Source organism: Seriola aureovittata, chromosome 5, assembly GCF_021018895.1.
Source record: "Seriola aureovittata isolate HTS-2021-v1 ecotype China chromosome 5, ASM2101889v1, whole genome shotgun sequence".
NCBI lineage: Eukaryota > Metazoa > Chordata > Actinopteri > Carangiformes > Carangidae > Seriola > Seriola aureovittata.
Genome location: NC_079368.1, coordinates 30,619,856 through 30,634,895, shown reverse-complemented (window position 1 = coordinate 30,634,895; position 15,040 = coordinate 30,619,856). Strand labels below are relative to the sequence as shown.

General features: G+C 46.2%; 1 protein-coding gene across 2 annotated transcripts in view; it reads left to right on the top strand.

Moving 5' to 3' along the window:
• Window positions 1-64: 64 nt before the first annotated feature.
• The window catches only part of dab2ipa (DAB2 interacting protein a), a 20,767-nt gene continuing 5,791 nt past the window's right edge, over window positions 65-15,040 (top strand). The window contains exons 1-16 of one of the 2 annotated variants that reach the window (XM_056377279.1): window positions 65-156; window positions 2,803-2,921; window positions 3,263-3,365; window positions 4,478-4,554; window positions 6,335-6,444; window positions 8,940-9,084; window positions 9,192-9,364; window positions 9,895-10,166; window positions 11,615-11,823; window positions 12,043-12,187; window positions 12,292-12,436; window positions 12,509-12,745; window positions 12,886-13,075; window positions 13,598-13,833; window positions 14,033-14,124; window positions 14,216-14,683. In XM_056377279.1, the coding sequence (XP_056233254.1) occupies window positions 96-156; window positions 2,803-2,921; window positions 3,263-3,365; window positions 4,478-4,554; window positions 6,335-6,444; window positions 8,940-9,084; window positions 9,192-9,364; window positions 9,895-10,166; window positions 11,615-11,823; window positions 12,043-12,187; window positions 12,292-12,436; window positions 12,509-12,745; window positions 12,886-13,075; window positions 13,598-13,833; window positions 14,033-14,124; window positions 14,216-14,683 (2,782 nt within the window). In that variant the 5' untranslated portion in view covers window positions 65-95. Of the gene's footprint in view, window positions 157-2,802; window positions 2,922-3,262; window positions 3,366-4,477; window positions 4,555-6,334; window positions 6,445-6,730; window positions 7,095-8,939; window positions 9,085-9,191; window positions 9,365-9,894; window positions 10,167-11,614; window positions 11,824-12,042; window positions 12,188-12,291; window positions 12,437-12,508; window positions 12,746-12,885; window positions 13,076-13,597; window positions 13,834-14,032; window positions 14,125-14,215; window positions 14,684-15,040 lie in introns of those variants that run through there. The other variant, XM_056377278.1, reaches the window with a different exon arrangement.

Below are 15,040 nucleotides of genomic sequence, written 5' to 3'. Positions count from 1 at the left end.
GTAGTTTTAGAGACAAACAGGTGAGTGATCTCAGCCTGTAGATTTCCCAGAATGCTGCGCTCTACTCTATCTGCTCTATAAAGGACCCTGTTACCATGGAGGACCTGGTGAAACACCTGTCCAGGTGTCAACACCTGGGATGGATGAATGTAATTGGTGAGTTGATTGACAGGTGGGGCAGACAGAGCCCAACAGCACCTGATATTTGCCTGTTTACCTGCAGCTGTGACATCATCAGCTGGTAAATGAGAGCTACTGTGTGTTGCTGTTAGTAGTAGTGTTACCATTGCAACTAGTGTTAGCACTGAAGCTAGTGTTAGCACTGCTGCTAGTGTTACCATTGCAACTAGTGTTAGCACGGCTGCTAGTGTTACCACTGCAACTAGTGTTAGCACTGCAGCTAGTGTTACCATTGCAACTAGTGTTAGCACGGTTGCTAGTGTTACCACTGCAGCTAGTGTTAGCACTGCAACTAGTGTTACCATTGCAACTAGTGTTAGCACGGCTGCTAGTGTTAGCACTGCTGCTAGTGTTACCACTGCAACTAGTGTTAGCACTGCAGCTAGTGTTAGCACTGCTGCTAGTGTTATCGCTGCATATAGTTTTAGCACTGCAGCTAGTGTTACCATTGCAACTAGTGTTAGCACTGCTGCTAGTGTTACCATTGCAACTAGTGTTAGCACTGCTGCTAGTATTAGCACTGCAGCTAGTGTTAGCACTGCTGCTAGTGTTACCACTGCAACTAGTGTTAGCACTGCTGCTAGTGTTACCACTGCAACTAGTGTTAGCACTGCAGCTAGTGTTAGCATTGCAACTAGTGTTAGCATTGCAACTAGTGTTAGCACTGTTGATAGTGTTACCATTGCAACTAGTGTTAGCACTGTTGCTTGTGTTACCATTGCAACTAGTGTTAGCACTGCAGCTAGTGTTACCATTGCAACTAGTGTTAGTACTGCTGTTAGTGTTACCATTGCAACTAGTGTTAGCACTGTTGCTAGTGTTACCACTGCAACTAGTGTTAGCACTGCAGCTAGTGTTAGCACTGTTGATAGTGTTACCATTGCAACTAGTGTTAGCACTGTTGCTAGTGTTACCATTGCAACTAGTGTTAGCACTGCAGCTAGTGTTAGCATTGCAACTAGTGTTAGCACTGTTGATAGTGTTACCATTGCAACTAGTGTTAGCACTGCAGCTAGTGTTAGCATTGCAACCAGTGTTAGCACTGTTGATAGTGTTACCATTGCAACTAGTGTTAGCACTGTTGCTAGTGTTACCATTGCAACTAGTGTTAGCACTGCTGCTAGTGTTACCACTGCAACTAGTGTTAGCACTGCAGCTAGTGTTAGCATTGCAACTAGTGTTAGCACTGCTGCTAGTGTTACCACTGCAACTAGTGTTAGCACTGCAGCTAGTGTTAGCATTGCAACTAGTGTTAGCACTGCAGCTAGTGTTAGCATTGCAACCAGTGTTAGCACTGTTGCTAGTGTTACCATTGCAACTAGTGTTAGCACTGTTGCTAGTGTTACCATTGCAACTAGTGTTATTACTGCTGGTCTTATAATGAGGGGAAGCTCATTTTTCGGCCTACATCATAAAATGTGTCCGTTTATTTAAATGTAAATTCGCAGAGTGACAGAAGAGAGTCGCCAAACACAACGCTAGTCGTTTTTAACAAAGACAAAGTCGCTGAGGATCAGTAACGTCTCCAGATCAACTCAGAACAACGGAATGAAAAACTTGAACTGCTCCGGTGGATGCTTATACTTCAAGAGTATGCAGCTAGTGTTAGTACTGCTTTTAGTGTTACCATTGCAGCTAGTATTAGCACTGAAGCTAGTGTTAGCACTGCTGCTAGTGTTAGCACTTCAGCTAGTGTTAGCACTGCAGCTAGTGTTACCATTGCAACAGTGGCGATTGCTCTAAGACTGCAAGGGAAGCTCAGCTTCCCCTAAAATGTCAACAAAATAAGTGGTCAAATATGTGCTGTTGTGTGAACATTTCATTGACTAAATATGCGCTAGAACACGTTCATCTTTTGTTCAGAATCAGCTCCTTATCACAGGTAACCGACACGACTTCTTCTCATTCATCCCCGCAGCGCCACAGAGCTTTACACAGTGTAGACGCCGAGCGTCTACTGACTTCAACGGGGAAGCAGAGAGTGGGTTGTTCCACTGCAGCCAAACTAGACGGCCATTGGATAAATGCTGGGCTTTGTCCCGCCCATCGGACGCTCAGCGTCTCTGGGGGTCTATGGGACAGTGGGCTGGCCCGGACGCTCGGCATCTGCATGATGATTGGATGATCTGTCTGAGGCTGAGTCCCTTTTTGATTAATAGCGAAATGAGCGAATTAGCGATCTTGAAGTATAAGCATCCACCGGAGCAGTTTTCAAGTTTTTCATTACGTTGTTCTGAGTTGATCTGGAGACGTTACTGATCCTCAGCGACTTTGTCTTTGTTAAAAACGACTAGTGTTGTGTTTGGCAACTCTCTTCTGTCACTCTGCGAATTGACATTTAAATAAACGGACACCTTTTATGATGTAGGCCGAAAAATGAGCTTCCCCTCCTTATAAGACCAGCAGCCGCCACTGCATTGCAACTAGTGTTAGCACTGCAGCTGGTGTTAGTACTGCTGCTAGTGTTACTATTGCAGCTAGTAATAGCACTGCTGCTAGTGTTACCATTGCAACTAGTGTTAGCACGGCAGCTAGTGTTAGTACTGCTATTAGTGTTACCATTGCAACTAGTGTTAGCACTGCTATAGAGTATAATGTGACGGTGTTGTGATGATGTCACAGAGTTGAAGAGCGCCTCCATCCATTGGCTGTCGTGTGGTCGGAAGGCGGAGCCTGACATCTGGAGTAAAATGTTCTGCATCCTGTCAGATTCACAGTTACTGATGCTTGATAACCTGGAGGTAAAAACACAAACTCAATAGTTTATAAAAATAATGTTAAAGTCACCTTCAGATAGAACAGCTTCTTCTTCAAATGTTTTTGATCTGCCTCCATTTTATTTGACATGTTGTTTGCTGCTGGAGCTCTAACTGTGAGAAACACTTTCTGTTTCAAAAGTCATGTTTTCATCCTGTTTTCACATTAAAAGCCTGCCTGTTAACAAAGGGAAAGAATTTTAATGTGAAAACGTGTGTTGAGTGTGTTAACAGGTGAAATCAGTCCATCACTAACAAACTTCTCCCCTTACACTGAGGGAACCTTTGATGAATTAACACCCCAACCTGTTCTTCCTCTTCTTTAGATTCATCCTCTTCTTCTGGCAGAGAGGGCGGAGACTTGTACTGTCTGGTTGCTAAGATACACTCTCCATGTGACCTCAGCACCTCCTTGCTCCACCCCCAAAGGTAAGGAAGTCAAGACGGGTTTAAACATCTGCAGAAGAAGAAGACAGACAGACAGATAGACAGACAAATACAGACAAATACAGACAGACGATGGACGTGGAGCTTGATTCTGAGTTTGATGACCTGAACAGTGAGAAAACATCAGTTATTTTCTGTTTGAGCTTTAGTGTGTTTATGTGTTGTGTGTTTGTGTAGTTTTGTGTTTATGTTATATGTTGCGTAGTTGTGTTGTGCAGTTGTGTAGTTATGTGTTTGTGTGCAGCAGGATTTAGTTTGGTTAATCTTGGGGACATGTCTCTATAATAATCTTATAATCTGATATCTGAGGTCAGTTACCATGGCAATGTGACTGGCCACTCCTGGTTACAAGTTAACTTTGACCAACCTTGCCTAACCATCACCTGCTGTCCCAGCTGGAGGTCAAAGGTCATAGCGTAGTCAGCAATCAATACAGTTATTTGTAGTAAATGATACAGAACTGTGTGTGTTTGTGTGTGTGTTTGTTGTGTAATAACTGGCTGCATCTCAGCTGAGCTTTAGTTTTTAGTTATTTATGATTTGATTCTGTCCAGAACTAAATGGTTCTGTCTGTTAATGTCATGTTAACTGAGGATAAACACTGTGATGAGCCTGTACTGATCGACCAGAACCTGCTGTTCACTGGAAGAACCACACGACCACAACACTGTAAGCACTGAGCTGTTCTCAGTGTTGACAGAAGAGACGGTCAACAACAGTAAACAAAAATATAATGAAGAAAACATGTAAAATAGAACTGCAGTAACATTAGAACGTTAAACATAGAACTGCAGGAACGTAAGAACATGTAAAACAGAACTGCAGTAATGTTAGATCAAATAGAACAAACAAACAAAACAACAGAATCAACTAAACAATCAGACAGAGATGATCCTGTGTGTGTGTGTGTGTGTGTGTGTGTCACGTTATTAATAACTTTATTTGTAGTACAACTAACATACATGCACTGACTGCTGCTGGTCACCATGGTAACAGCTATTACTGTCAGTTACCATGGCAACAGCCAAGATGGGTAACTGCTGGTGAAAACTACAAACTACAAGCACTCCCATGATGCACTTTCTCTGTTCCAGATGTTCTGGAGAAGGGGGTGCGCCGACAGAGCATGCCAAGTCGCTCTGCCATGGACACGCCCACTGCCAGAGTGACGGTGAACACACACACACATACACACACACATATACCTCCTCATAGATGGACTCAACCCGTTGTTTCCATGGTAGCAGGACCTGTAAGCTGATTGGCTGCCCCTACAGGTGAACCACAGAGATGATGTTTTATATGAGGCTGTTTATTAAACTCACTTTCTTCTTCACTGACACCCAATCCTCACAGGAAATGATGTCATTCGCCAGATGTGTTTGTCAAGCTGCTGCTTTTGAATTCTCACAGTGAGAGGGAGAATACACTCAGTGATCACTTTATTAGGAACACCTCACTAACACTTGGGTGTTCCTCAGTTCTTCATTGATCCACCAAATGTTGAAACTCTCCTCTGAGACTCCATGTTGATATCATCATCATCATCATCTCTGCCAATCTCCTGTGTGAAATGGAGCATGATCCATTAGAAGATGGTGAACTGTTCCATGAAGGTTGGACATGGTCAACAACAATACTCATACTGTGACATTCAGACCATGACTGACTGACTACTCCACACCATCACACCACCATCACCTGCCTAGACAGGTAGTGTCCATGGATTCAGACTGACCATCTGCTGCCTCAGCACAAACTCAGATCCATCAGACCAGTTCCTATAATGGTCCCTAGAGTCTGGCTCCATCAGTGTCTTTACCAGCTCTATCAGTGTCTTTACCAGCTCTATCAGTGTCTTTATCAGCTTCATCAGTGTCTTTACCAGCTCTATCAGTGTCTTTACCAGCTTCATCAGTGTCTTTACCAGCTCCATCAGTGTCTTTACCAGCTCCATCAGTGTCTTTATCAGCTTCACCAGTGTCTTTACCAGCTCTATCAGTGTCTTTACCAGCTTCATCAGTGTCTTTACCAGCTCCATAAGTGTCTTTATCAGCTCCATCAGTGTCTTTACCAGCAGGCGATGTCCATCTTTATTTAAAGTCTGTGGTCTGGACTCAGGTTTCTGGTCTTGGTGAGAGGAAGTGGAACCTGACAAAGTCTTCTGCTGTTGTAGACACCAACAATCACCGTTTTCCTTAATTGACTGAAGCTCCTCACCTGGATCTGCTGCTGACATGTGATTGGCTGATTAGATCGGGTGTACAGGTGTTCCTAATAAAGTGCACTAACTGTACACTCAGAAATAAAGAGGTTATGATTGTGAACAGCTCAGATCTGGTTCAGACTCTTCAGCTGCGTTCAGGTTCAGACCAGGAGTGGTTCAAATGTCTCAGTTGATGATCTGGTCTTGAGACCTTCATCAGATCCATCAGGGTTCACCTCGATTCAGAAAGTATTCAGACCCTGATGGTCCCTCTGAGCTCCAGAGACCACCATGTCTGTTTTTTTCCAGACATGACCCTGAGACCTGAGACCAGACAGTTCAGGCCTGGTCTCATTAGATCTGAACCTGGTTTCTCTCAGTCTCAGAGTCCTCTAGCTGTCCCTGAGGAGAGGCTCTGTCTGGACCCTCTGACATGAAGTCCACATCAGTGGAGCTGCAGTGATGGTTGTTCTTCTGGAAGTTTCTCTGGAGCTCAGAGACCATCAGGTGGACTCCAGTCAAGGTGGAGAAACACCGGAGAGATGAACCTGAGTGTGAATCACTGTGATGATTCAGTTTTGAATTTCATCATCAAACTTTAACAACATGTCAGAAGAGAGACAGAAACTATGAAAACCATTAGCTGGTACTTCCTGTTTACCTGAGACCTGGATCAGCTGATGACCCCCCCAACCCCCACCTGACCCCCCCAACCCCCACCCCACCCCACTTGCCTGTGTTTCAGGGTTTTCTCTCTCGGAGGTTGAAGCAGTCTCTGCGTCGAACTCGATCTCAAACCAAACTGTGTCGGCAGAGCAGCGTGAGGAGCGACGCCCTCAGTCCTACTGACACCAGGTGATTGATACATCACTGATAATAAATAAGTTACCCAGATCTCTGCAGGGATCGTCTCAGTCTGATGGTCAACCCAAGACTTTCTCTTCAGTCAGTCAGCATCTGGACAGGTGTGAACAGGTGTGGACAGGTGTGCAGTGATGGACTGTCCATAGAACCAGGTCGTGCTGCTGTAGAATCTACAGCATCAAAGGAACATCACATAATCTGCCTGTGCACTGGAGAGGGGGGGTCAGTGTGTGTGTGTGTGTGGGGGGGGGGATTAAAGAGAAAAGAGAGAGTAACACTGACAGAAGAGGAGAGGAGACGGAGAGAGGAGACGAAGAGGAGAGAGGAGACAAGGAGAGGAAGTAGGGCACCCTCACTGCAGGGGAGGGGCCACTGCTGACAGAGAGGGAGGTCGAGTCACATAGAGACAGAGAGAGAGAGGGAGAGGGGGGGGAAGAGCTGTAGCTGCTGAAGCCGTGTAGCATCAGTAGCACGAAGCTAACAGACAGACAGAGAGACAGACAGGTCTTCAGCCGTTCGACTGAGCAGTGTCGGGATAAGCAGGTTCTACATCTTCCTCCTGTTTGCTGCTGAAGGAGAACATGGATCCATAACCCCCCATCCTCCCCTCCTCCTCCTCCTCCTCATCCTCAGAATGCCCAGTGAGTATCTGCACCTCCCTCTTTGTCCTCTGCATAGATAAATGGGCTGCAGTGTGTGTGTGTCTGTGTGTGTCTGTGTATTTTAAGGGTAGTGTGGGGGGGGGCATTCATGGCGGCGTCTTTCACCTGATTTGCATGATCATGCATGCTGCATTTCTGTTTGTGTGTGTGTGTGTGTGTGTGTGTGTGTGTGTGTGTGTGTGTGTGTGTGTGTGTATGTGTGTGTTAGCCTGGCTTCAGCCTGCACACAGCTAGCCTGGTATGTTAGCATGTGGCTAGGCTAGTCACACACTGTTAGCCACGATGTTTAGCTAAACAAGGTTAAGCAACAGCACACACACACAAGCAGACATCCCTGAAGATTTGGCATTGTAAGCAGCTAACATTAAGCAGCTCGTTAAGATAATGACAGATAACGAGCTAACAGAGGGACAACATGAGTTTCTGAGAGATCATCCTGTGTGTGGGTGTGTGTGTGGTCAGCTGACAGAGCTGATCATCGTTCTATCCAAAAAAATCTACTGTTCTGTATTCTACTGTGCTCTACTGAGTTCTACTGTTCTACTGTGTTCTACAAACAGGAACAATCAGCTGTTCGTTATTACAGAGGAAACAGGCTGTTATTTAGAAGAACATGTTCTCTATTCTAAAGTTTGAACAGTCATTGTCACAGTCTGTTGTGTTGATGTGTTGATTTGATGTTTTTGGTGTTGATGTGTTGATGTTGTTTCTGTTGATGTGTTGATGTTGATGTGTTGTTGGTGTTGATGTGTTGTGTTTATGTGTTGTTTCTGTTGATGTTGTTTCTGTTGTTGTTGTTGTGTTGATGTGTTGATTTGATGTTTTTGGTGTTGATGTGTTGATATTGTTTCCGTTGATGTGTTGATGTGTTGTTGGTGTTGATATGTTGTGTTGTTTGTGTTTAGTAGCACCTCCTGAAGGGGGCGGATCCTCAGCCCTCTACTGGTTGAGTCTGTACGTCTTCTTTCTCCTGCTTTCTCATTAGCCCACAGTCTTGACAGAGAATAATTAATTCACCATTTGACACACCAAAAACATGGAGGACAGAACAGCTGATGGTAGGAGACCAGGGCCAGAACCAGGGAGACCAGTCCAAACAAGCAAAAGGAGCAAATGGGCAGGGACCTGAAGAGCCTGGACCTGGGGATCTCAGGTGAGACAGATCAGGAGACCTCGAGTGGTCAGCCGAATGGAGCTACACAGGAGGATGGTCAGACAGGCAGACGCATGGACGAAGGCAGCACCGCTCTGGTGGGCTGTGGTAAAGGACTGGAGGCAGGGCTGGGTACTGGGGTCCAGAGGAGGCCTGGGCAGGCTGCAGATGAAGACAGGAACCAGATGAAACTGAGGCTGAAAACTTGAATATCAGACAGTCAGCCAAATTATCTTTGATCATGGTGCTGGACAGTTTGGACGATTGACTTTTATAGGACCTGAGCTTCAGACTACCACTCCTGCTGCCAGTGGATGCCACTTCTGCTGCCAGTGGATACCACTTCTGCTGCCAGTGGATACCATTCCTGCTGCCTGTGGAGACCCTGTGAACTAACAGTGCTGAGACCTGCTGTGGTTTGTTTGGTAGTGGACCCTACAGCTTCATGCTTCTGAAGGATAATGTCAGTGTCCAGATGGATCCAGAGCCAGCCAGTAATTAAAAAAACGGAACATTTAGGGGTCCAGACCTGGGTACCTGGAACCTGGTCTCACCGCACTGTCCTCTGTGTACTTAGACCTGGTTAGAGTTTAGGATGATGCTGTTTCACACCATGCTAACACTATGTGTGTGTGTGTGTGTGTGTGTGTGTGTGTGTGTGTGTGTTCCAGGTGTGTGATGCGGCGGCTGCGTTGTGGTAGCCAGGAGTCGTTGCTAAGCGCCGGCTGTGTGTCATCTCTGGAGCTCAGGATGGACCAGTCAGTGATCATCAAACCAGTTCACTCCTCCCTGCTGGGACAGGACTACTGCTTCGAGGTCACACACAAACCACACACAGCACACACTCTTAATACACACTGAAAACACAATACATACTCATCCTCGTGTTTCTGTGGTGATGACCTCCCCTGTGTGTCTCCTAGGTAACCACCACGACAGGCACCAAGTGTTTTTCGTGTCGCTCGGCAGCAGAGAGAGATAAATGGATGGAGAACCTCCGACGAGCAGTTCACCCCAACAAAGACAACAGCAGGCGGCTGGAGAATGTCCTGACAGTGTGGGTCATCGAGGCCAAAGACCTGCCCGCCAAGAAGAGGTAGGGGGCAGGGCCACCGGCTCAATCTTACAAATGTCAAAAAAAAAAGACGAGGTAGCCTCACTATTATTCTAACATGTACAACTAGAGGGTGCTACACCTGAGATCTGTGACAGCAGTATGTGTGTAATAACAGTTTGTAGTGACAGAAGTGACAGTGTGTAGTAACAGTAGTAACAGTGTGTAGTTACAGTAGTAACAGTAGTGACAATGTGTAGTAACAGTTGTAACAATAGTAACAGTAGTGACATTATGTAGTAACAGTAGTAACAGTGTGTAGTAACAGTAGCAACAGTTGTAACAGTAGTAACTGTGAAGTAACAGTAGTGACAGTAGTGACAGTGTGTAGTAACAGTAGTAACAGTGTGTAGTAACAGGAGTAACAGTGTGTAGTAACAGTAGTAACAGTAGTGACAGTGTGTAGTAACAGTAGCAACAGTAGTAAGTGTATAGTAACAGTAGTGACAGTGTGTAGTGACAGTGTGTAGTGACAGTAGCAACAGTATTAACAGTATGTACTTGTACTACAGGTACTTCTGCGAGCTGTGTCTGGACGACAGTCTTTACGCTCGGACGTCTTGTAAACTGAAGACTGACAACATATTCTGGGGGGAACGTTTCGACTTCAGCAGTCTGCCCTCCATCAGTGCTGTCACCCTCCACCTCTACAAAGACACAGACAGGAAGAGGAAGAAGGACAAGAGCAGCTATGTCGGGTTGGTCAACATCCCTGTTGCTATGGTGACCAGTAGACAGCTGGTGGAGAAGTGGTACTCAGTGAGCACGCCGAGTACAAGTCGGGGTACGTACACTGTTTCAGTTGATTCTTGACTTAAGAGACGGTGGTTGACCAATGCAGCCAGTCCCCACCAGGAGTTAGTCCACAACAGGAGTCAGTCCACAACAGGAGTCAGTCCACACTATAAGTCAGTTCACACCAGGAGTCAGTTCACACCAGGAGTCAGTTCACACCAGGAGTCAGTTCACACCAGGAGTTAATCCACACCAGGAGTCAGTTCACACCAGGAGTCAGTCCACACAAGGAGTTAGTCCACACCAGGAGTCAGTTCACACCAGGAGTTAATCCACAACAGGAGTCAGTCCACACCAGGAGTCAGTCCACACCAGGAGTCAGTTCACACCAGGAGTTAATCCACACCAGGAGTCAGTCCACACCAGGAGTCAGTTCACACCAGGAGTTAATCCACAACAGGAGTCAGTCCACACCAGGAGTCAGTCCACACCAGGAGTCAGTCCACACCAGAAGTCAGTTCACACCAGGAGTCAGTCCACACCAGAAGTCAGTTCACACCAGGAGTCAGTCCACACCATCAGCCGGTTCCACAGAGACATGTCAGACTGGTCTGTGTTTCGCTGCAGATCAGTCAGATGTTATTCAGAAAAATAAAGACACATTTTAAACAGACTCATTTTAAGACAAAAACATTAGACACTTTACCCCCAGAGTAATTAAGGTCTAATGGTTGATGGTCAGTTAATAAGCATCGGCTATCTGTCAGAAAAAAATAAAAAATGAGCATCTCTATTATGGAGTGAGCAAAGAAAAGGGAAAGAGTTTTTATTTTTATTGTAAAACGTCTTGTAACTGTTGAATTCTTCCTAAAAACACACGTTCTGCTGGGGGTAAACTGAGCTGAGCAGTTGGATGTCTATGTGAAGACTGTTTGTTAAAGTCTGTCTCTGTGACACCGGCCCCTGGTCTCACCTGAGAGGACTCGTAAGGACGAGACGTCCTTTAAAGACCTTGTTAAAATGGAAATGTTTAGTGACAGCTGGGCAAAATCTATCAGCTGAGGATGATCATGTGATGCAATCAAAATCAATCAATCAATCAGTCTTTCTTATATCATTGTATAAGTTGAGTCAGAAGTGAAATGCTGCATCGCCATGATCCCATACTGGACAGGAGAAGTCCAGGATGTGGTTCATGTGGGCAGAATACGACAGAACCACTGATGGAGTCATTCATTCATCAGACAGGTGACAGAGCTCAAGTGTGTTTGTCTCGAGAAACATCTGGAGTTAGTGATGTAGATAGATGGAGCACGAGTCCAGTTTGTTCCTGAACCACAGGAGAAGAGATGTAAAATGGGTCAGAGGACTGACTCTGTAGACACTAAGAGATGGACCAGAAGGAGACCTGGAGTCTGAACCCTCATCACATCATCATACCTTTACACACCTGAGACCACCTGCTGCTGACAGTGATACTGACCCGTTGTGTTTCAGGGAAGTCGTCTGTGCCGACTGTGCGGATCAAGGCTCGGTACCAGAGCATCGTCATCCTGCCCATGGAGCAGTACAAAGAGTTTGCCGAGTACATCAGCTCCAACTACCTGCTGCTCTGCAACACGCTGGAGGCCACCATCAGCCTGAGAGCCAAGGAGGAGCTGGCTGCTGCGCTGGTCCACATCCTGCACAGCACAGGGAAGGCAAAGGTAACCCTGCCCCCACACCAAAGTCCGCCCACAACACCTCAACCCAACACCTAGTTTTCATAACCACGCCCACTATACCTGAGCCCACCCACCTTCAAAATGAAAGTATTCCATCTTGCAGCACATCTACATTTTCAAGCCTGTAGCTCAGACAGTGACACTGTGTATAAGGGGTGTGACCTAGGCCTCATCAGGCTGACCTTTGACCCCTGTCTGCAGGACTTCCTGACAGACCTGATGATGTCTGAGGTGGATCGTTGCCGTGACAACGACCAGCTGATCTTCAGAGAGAATACGTTGGCTACAAAAAGCATTGAGGAATACCTGAAGCTGATTGGACAGAAGTATCTGCAGGATGCCCTCGGTGTGTGTGTGTGTGTGTGTGTGTGTGTGTGTATGTGTATAAATACCTGTACCTGTGGGACTGAGATTAGCAGGTGATGAACTCAGGTGTTCCTCTGTCTTCAGGTGAGTTCATTAAAGCTCTGTACGAGTCTGATGAGAACTGTGAGGTCGACCCTTCTCGCTGTTCGACCTCTGACCTTGCGGAGCATCAGGCCAACCTGAGGATGTGCTGTGAACTCGCCTTCTGCAAGATCCTTGACTCGTACAGGTAAACACACATTCACAGTGTGAACACACACATCTGGTTTGTCCTTTAACCCAACATGATGTCATCAAACAGGGTCTTCCCCCGAGAGCTGAAGGAGGTGTTCGCATCATGGCGACAGGAGTGCGGTAACCGAGGACGACCAGACATCAGCGAGCGTCTCATCAGCGCCTCGTTGTTCCTGCGCTTCCTGTGTCCAGCTGTGATGTCACCGTCGCTGTTCGACCTGATGCAGGAATATCCTGACGAGCGCACAGCAAGGACATTAACCCTTATCGCCAAAGTCATCCAGAACCTCGCCAACTTCAGCAAGTACGTTTGGGCTTTTACTGTGAAGGAGCAGGAGGGCTTTTACTGTGAAGGAGCAGGAGGGGCTTTACTGTGATTATTATGAAATACCTGTACCTGTCCATTCATCTGTTCGTTCACCTGTACCTCACCTGTTGCTGCAGGTTCGGCACTAAAGAGGAGTACATGCTGTTCATGAACGACTTCGTGGAGCGGCAGTGGAGCAGCATGCAGCGGTTCCTGCAGGAGATCTCCAACCCGGACGGATTGAACCACACCGCCGGCTTTGACGGATACATCGACCTGGGCAGAGAGCTGTCCAGTCTGCACACCCTGCTGACCGAGCTCGACCAGGTAACACACCTGAGCAGGTGAGCTAGGACCTCCTCTGGCCGGCCCTGACTCCGAGGTTTAGAAATCAGTCTAATGACAACAAGACCCTAAGCTGGATCTGATGCTGTTGTGGATCTCAGAGTCTGACACAGTCTAATGTCTGGTTCAACTTCACTGCAGCAATTAGACTGGACCCATTACAGACTCACCTGCACAGGTGAACATGTAGTTCACACAGTCACTGCTGAAGACTGGAACAGTTCATGATCTTCATGTTCATGTGAACATGTTAGTGAATAAGCAATAATCATTGATAATCGCTAATAATCATTCCCCAAATCCTCCCAATACACTGTTTATCGAAATCATTCAAGTAGAAGTGATCAACTGTGGACATGGATTAATTATTACTTGTCTGTCTCTCTCTACCTGTCTCTCTCTCTCTGCCTGTCTTTCTCTCTCTTCCTGTCTGTCTCGCTACCTGTCTCTCTCTCTCTACCTGTCTGTCTCGCTACCTGTCTCTCTCTCTCTACCTGTCTCCAGTCGTCTCTGTTGAAGCTAGGTCCTCTTCCTCGGATCCTCAGAGAAGTGTCTGCAGCTTTGGCTAACCCCGGGGGTGTGGCTACTCCTGGGGGCATGTCTGTTTCCACTCCAGAGCCTCAGCGAGTGGTGTCTCCGCCCCCACTTTCCCCTCCCCCTCTGTCTCCCCCCCTCTCCCCCCCCCTGGCCACCTGTAATCCCTCCATTGGCCTGCAGGGCAGCGTTGGACTGGACGGAGGGTTAGCATTGTGTTTCTGTTAGCATTAGCATCCAGTACTCACATATCAATCAAAAGGTGGGGATGGGGGGGTGCTAACTGGGGTGTTACTTTGTGGTTGCTATGGTGACAAAGGGCAGCATTCTCTGATAAAAAAACAAACACTTACTTCCTGCTAATTAAGTGATCAATAATGTGTGTGTGTGTGTGTGTGTGTTTAGTTTGGTGGACTTCACCAGACTTCCGTCTCCGACTCCAGAAAACAAAGACTTGTTTTTTGTCACCAAAGGATCCAGCCTGCAGCCTGCATCAGGTGACCTTTGACCTATGTTCTTTATCCAATCAACTTCTTTATCTCCTGACCTCACTCTGTGACCTTTGACCTCTGATGTCACTTCCTGTAGGCCTGCAGGGCTCTCCAGCTCCGAGCTCTTCCTACTCAGAGCCAAATGAGAACGAGGCAGGATTTGAAATTACCAATGGGGGCAGGAGGGAGGGGCCAGAGTTGACCAGTGAGAACCGCAGTCTGTCTCTGGTCGATCTGCAGGACTGCTCCCCTAGCGACGGCCTCGACGACAGCCAATGGCAGCGCAGAACGGGGCTCCTCCCCCTCTCCTTCCAGAACCCGGTGTATCACATGACCACCACGTCTCCTCGGCAACCACAGCAGCAGACAGACACCACGCCCTCAGACGGCTCAGTGGGGTCGCAGGGAAACGCAGATGACAGGATTGCCATGGCAACCAAACCGGCGTTTCTTACCCAGATGTCTGTGGGGCTGGGAGGAGGGGAGAGGACGTCGGCCATGTCAAGCAGCAGCAGTGGAGAAGAATACTCGAGACGAGCTCTGTCTCTGACTGAGACTCTGACAGGTACAAGAATATCATCTTATTATTACATAACTTTAATATAAAATAATATACATTTATATAATAATATTCTATATCTTTAATATATAGATTTAATATTCTGTAACTTAAATATATAACTTTAATATTCTATAACTTTAATATAGTATATATCTTTAATATTTTATCATTTTAATATATAACTAATATTCTATAACTTCAATATATAAATTTAATAATTTATAACTTTAATATACAACTTTAATATTCTATAACTTTAATATATTACTTCAATATTATATAACTTTTTATATAACTTTAATATACAACTTTATTATTCTATAACTCAAATATAAAACTTTAATATTCTATAACTTTAAT